Source organism: Fukomys damarensis, unplaced genomic scaffold, assembly GCF_012274545.1.
Source record: "Fukomys damarensis isolate Sample0158 unplaced genomic scaffold, DMR_v1.0_HiC HiC_scaffold_37, whole genome shotgun sequence".
NCBI classification, from domain to species: domain Eukaryota; kingdom Metazoa; phylum Chordata; class Mammalia; order Rodentia; family Bathyergidae; genus Fukomys; species Fukomys damarensis.
In genome coordinates, this window is record NW_022900949.1 from 4,859,128 (window position 1) to 4,863,411 (window position 4,284).

The following is a 4,284-nucleotide window of genomic DNA, read 5'->3' on the forward strand; positions in this document are numbered from 1 at the left end:
CTTCTGCCAGACTTTTTTTTTAACTTTAAATTTTTTCTTAGTGTATGATTGCAGTACATAACGATTACACTCTTCGTGGGGGGAATCCGAACACATGTATAGCACATTTTAATTCTTTTCTCATTCCCTTACCTTCCCTCTTTCCTCCATCTCTTGGTCCCTTTCCCATTTCAAAAGAGCTTCCCGCTTCCTATTAGCATTTAGTTTGCTCTTTCAGTGATTTGGAATTACCCTATAAGAAAAACCACGCGGCACTTTAGCTCGTGTTATTCCGTGCTAAGTCTTTAGATTTTTCAGTTGCTGTGTGGGTTTAGTCAAGGATGAGCTTGGTTTGGACTTCAGCCTATGGCTGAATAGAAAGATGGGCAAATGAGGCCTCTTCAGTTTCAATTAATTGCAGGAGTCAAAGATGAAAGGATATCATGCCAAGGATAGCTTAGTGTCTATCTGGAGGTCACTAGTAACTATTTACTAAGTACAGTATATTAAATTTAATTAATTCACTGAGCTAAATCCCCATCATTTGCAGTGCATAATCATCGTGGAGAGCTGGTACCTGTACATAACACATCTTCATCCTCTTTACTTTCCCTTCCCTTTCCACTTCCAATAATGAATTAATTTTGGACTAAACCTCTCTCCCTACTTATTTTAAGTTTGGCCCACAGGCTTCTCCGTACTTTGTGAATTAGAATCTCTGTTGCTAAGTAAACCAGCCAATGGAACCTACTCTCCCTACAGGTCAGGACCCCTGACAGTGCCAGCCAGGTGTGCAGGCTTCCTTAGGAATTCAAGGAGAGTGCCATGCTGTCACCAGTTGAGATGTCTCTGAATCTTTGAACCTCCCTTTGAGTTTCTGTACTTCACTTTTGGGGATGGAGTGGGGAATGAATGTAAGACAGAACTGAGCTGCATCCCTGACCCCTTTTTACGTGTTTATTTTGAGCCCCTGTCTTGCTAAATCGCTAAATGTTGCAGGCTGGACTTAAATTTGTGATGTCCTGCCTCAGTGCCCCCCCCAATGCCGGGACCACCGATGTGGGCCACCATGCCCGGCTGTATGTGACTTCTTTGCTGACATAAAAATAACCCAGCCATGTGGTGAGTGGAGTACTGTGAAGCGTCAGACTGGTGGATTTAGCTCAGCGGTTGGGTCGCCTGCCTCACAAGGGCAAGGTCTCCAATTGGCTCCCTGATACCAAAAATTGAATGAATTAATTAAAAAAAAAACAACTAAATCAAGCATAATGGCATGTGCCTGTAATCTCAGCATTCTAGGAAGAAGAGGCAGGAGGATCACCAATACAAGTGTAGCCTGGGTATTTATTGAGAAAGCTGTCTCAAAAATAAAATGAGGGCCATGGATGTAGCTCAGTGGTTCCACCGCCTGACTCGCAAGCACAAGGTCCCGAGTTGGAACGCTGGTACGGAAAAAAAAAAGAGAAGAAGAAGAACAAAGAAATAAATCAATAAGGCCTGAGGATGTAGCTCAGGGAAAAGGATCCAACATGGTGTGGTGGGGTGGGGTGACAACTGGAAAACTAGATTCCTTTATAATTCTCACGACCTTTTTTTGTCTTTTCACTTTTTAAGTCAATTAATTAATTAATTTTGTTTTCCTCCCTTGAGTGGTGGGGCTCGAATCCTGGGCTTCCCGCTTACATCCCTCACCCTTTAATTTATTTTTATCTGGTGCATGAAAAACTTTAAAAGTATACTTACGTGTAGGGTGCTGAGTTGATGTTTTGATATTTGTATACATGGTGTAAGGTGCACTTTGAATAACAAAAAGGTTTTAATTTTGGACGAGTTCTATTCATCTGCCTGTTACCTCACTGGTAGCATTTTTGGTATTACATTTAAAGCAATGTTTTTATTGTGTGTGGGTTTTTTGGTTTTTGTTTTTTTTATATATACTGGGACTTGAACTCAGGGCCGCTCGCTTGCCAGGCAGCTGTGCAGCTGAGCTACAGTTCCAGCCCTAAAGCAATGTTTAAGGTCATGGAAATGTATTCATGCCTATCACAATTCTGTGGGATTTTTAGTTTTATCTATGATATATGGATATAGCAGGATGCTTTGTTTGCTTGATTGAGATACGGTCTCCTCTCACTATGTAGCCCAGGCTGGCCTCGGACTCACTGTGATCCTCCTGCCTGAGCCTCGAAGGTGCTGGGATAACAGATGTGCACCATCATTCCCAGCTCTAGGTGCAGGATCCACTTTAAGACCGTGTTTAACATGGTGTGAAGGATGGGTCCAAAATGCATGTTGAAGATTCACTTATCCTGTCATCATTACTTGGAAAATATTTAAAAAAAAAATTTTTTTTTGAGACAGGGTCTCACTATGTAGTCTGATCTGGAACTCACTGTGTAGCCCAGGCTGGTCTCAAACTCAACAGCGATCCTCCTGCCTCAGCCTCCTGAGTGCTGGGATTACACGGGTGCACCACCATGCCCAGCGTACATATTTCATTTTCTGGTGTACTCAGTAGAATCAGTTGAGGTTAAGTAAATTTGGGGGGCACTAAGGGCTGTTTAATTGATCTATTTTGTTGTTGTTGTTGTTTTGTTTTATTGGTACTGGCGATGGAACTCAGGACCTTGCACTTGTGAGGCAAGAAATATACATCAATTGGGCTGGGGATTCCCCAGCCCAATTGATCTATATTTCTAACCAAATAGATCTATATTTCTAACCAAGTATCCCCAGCTAAATCCTGAGCTAACTCCCCAGCCCAATTGATCTATATTTCTAACCACGTATCAGTGCTACAATATCGTGAACACAGAGCTTTTCTGGTGGTTTCAGAGTTTCAGATCTTTCATTGATCCATTTTGAGAGTGTAAGTTTGAAGTTCCAGCTTGAGTGAACATTTAAGTTGAAAGTTACGTTCAAGGGAACAGGTTGTTACAGAACGCATAGAATGCGGTGAGGAATAGAGAAGCAAGCTAAGCCTTGAGGACATGGACCTCTAGTGGAGGAGGCTGCCACAGAGCCTGAAAGAGCAGCCAGATAAGCAAGGGGAAGACCTCGAGGTTGTGGTCACAAAGCCTGGGAAAGAGAATGAGATTTCAAAGAGATAAGAGGTAGAGTTTTCTGAGGGCCCACGTAAGACCACGAGACAGAAATTCAGAAACGTATTCACTGAATTACTCATCATCAAGTCTCTTAAATCCTTGACAAGTTTGACAGTGCACAGAGAAACTAAATGGTAATTTGGGAGTTAAATGGAATTGAGCACCAAGCTTTATTTCAAGATGGAAGATATGTGAAGCTAAAGGTATATAGCTCAGTGGGAAAGCGCTTGCTCAGCATGCACTAGGCTGTGGGTTTGTTCACCAGAATACTCCTCCACCCATAGGTGGTAGGTACAGTATTTGATTGTCTGCAGATGTTAAGAGTACAATGGAAAGGCCAGGGATTTAGCTCAGTGGCATCACTGCCTGCCTCGCAAGTGCAAGGTCCTGAGTTCGATCTCCGGTACCACAAAAGAGTGTACAGTGGAGTTGAAGTTGATGTTGACGGTAAAGAAGAACCAAAGGACAATCCACAGAGTACGATTCCTGACAAGAGAAATAGGGATCAGGCTATGAGTCCTTCATGGGGTACTTTTTCCCCTTAGGAAATGCATATTTGGAAACATTTTTTGTTTTCACAACAGAGATGGATCCAACTGACTGGTAGTGGGCAGAATCCAATGATTTTGCTGAGCCTCCTGCAATGGACAAGGTACCCTACCTCCATTACAGTGACATCAGTGGTACCAAGGATGAAAAACTAGCAGAGTAGGAAGTATTGGCTCTAGGTAAGAAAGCAGATATTTCCTTGTTGGTAAAGTGAAAGAAGAAACCATACCGAGTTTGGATTACTTTTGTTTTTTGTTGATTTCTTTTTTTTTTTTTTTTTGGCAAAATCTAATCTTTCCATGAAAATGTGCTTTCATGGTCTCATCTTGTGGTCCATGAAGATCAGAGAAAGGAGCTATGATTATTACTGGAATTTCAGCCTGTAGTACGGTCGATATTTACAGTTTCGGTGGCACAGAATATAAACACTACTTTTAACTATATTTGATATGGATTGGCCATCTAGTGTCTTTGCTTATAAATTGATGAGTCCTGTTTCTGTCACAAAGTCAGGCTTCTGTCACTATAGTGAGGCTCCCTGGAGGAAAAGTTTTCAGTGTGATCGCTTTGCAAATAATGCTTTCAACTTCCTCTTACCATATTTATCAAAATGCTTTCCTATTTTCTTTTTTTTTTTTTTTTTTATATGGGT

General features: G+C 41.7%; 1 protein-coding gene across 2 annotated transcripts in view; it reads left to right on the forward strand.

Moving 5' to 3' along the window:
* The first annotated feature begins 685 nt into the window (after positions 1–685).
* The window catches only part of LOC104850998 (zinc finger protein 560), a 24,622-nt gene continuing 21,023 nt past the window's right edge, over positions 686–4,284 (forward strand). Inside the window, exon 1 of one of the 2 annotated variants that reach the window (XM_010608135.2) lies at positions 686–893. In XM_010608135.2, coding sequence (XP_010606437.1) covers positions 876–893 — 18 coding nt within the window. In that variant the 5' untranslated portion in view covers positions 686–875. The remainder of the gene's footprint in view (positions 894–4,284) is intronic. The other variant, XM_010608128.2, reaches the window with a different exon arrangement.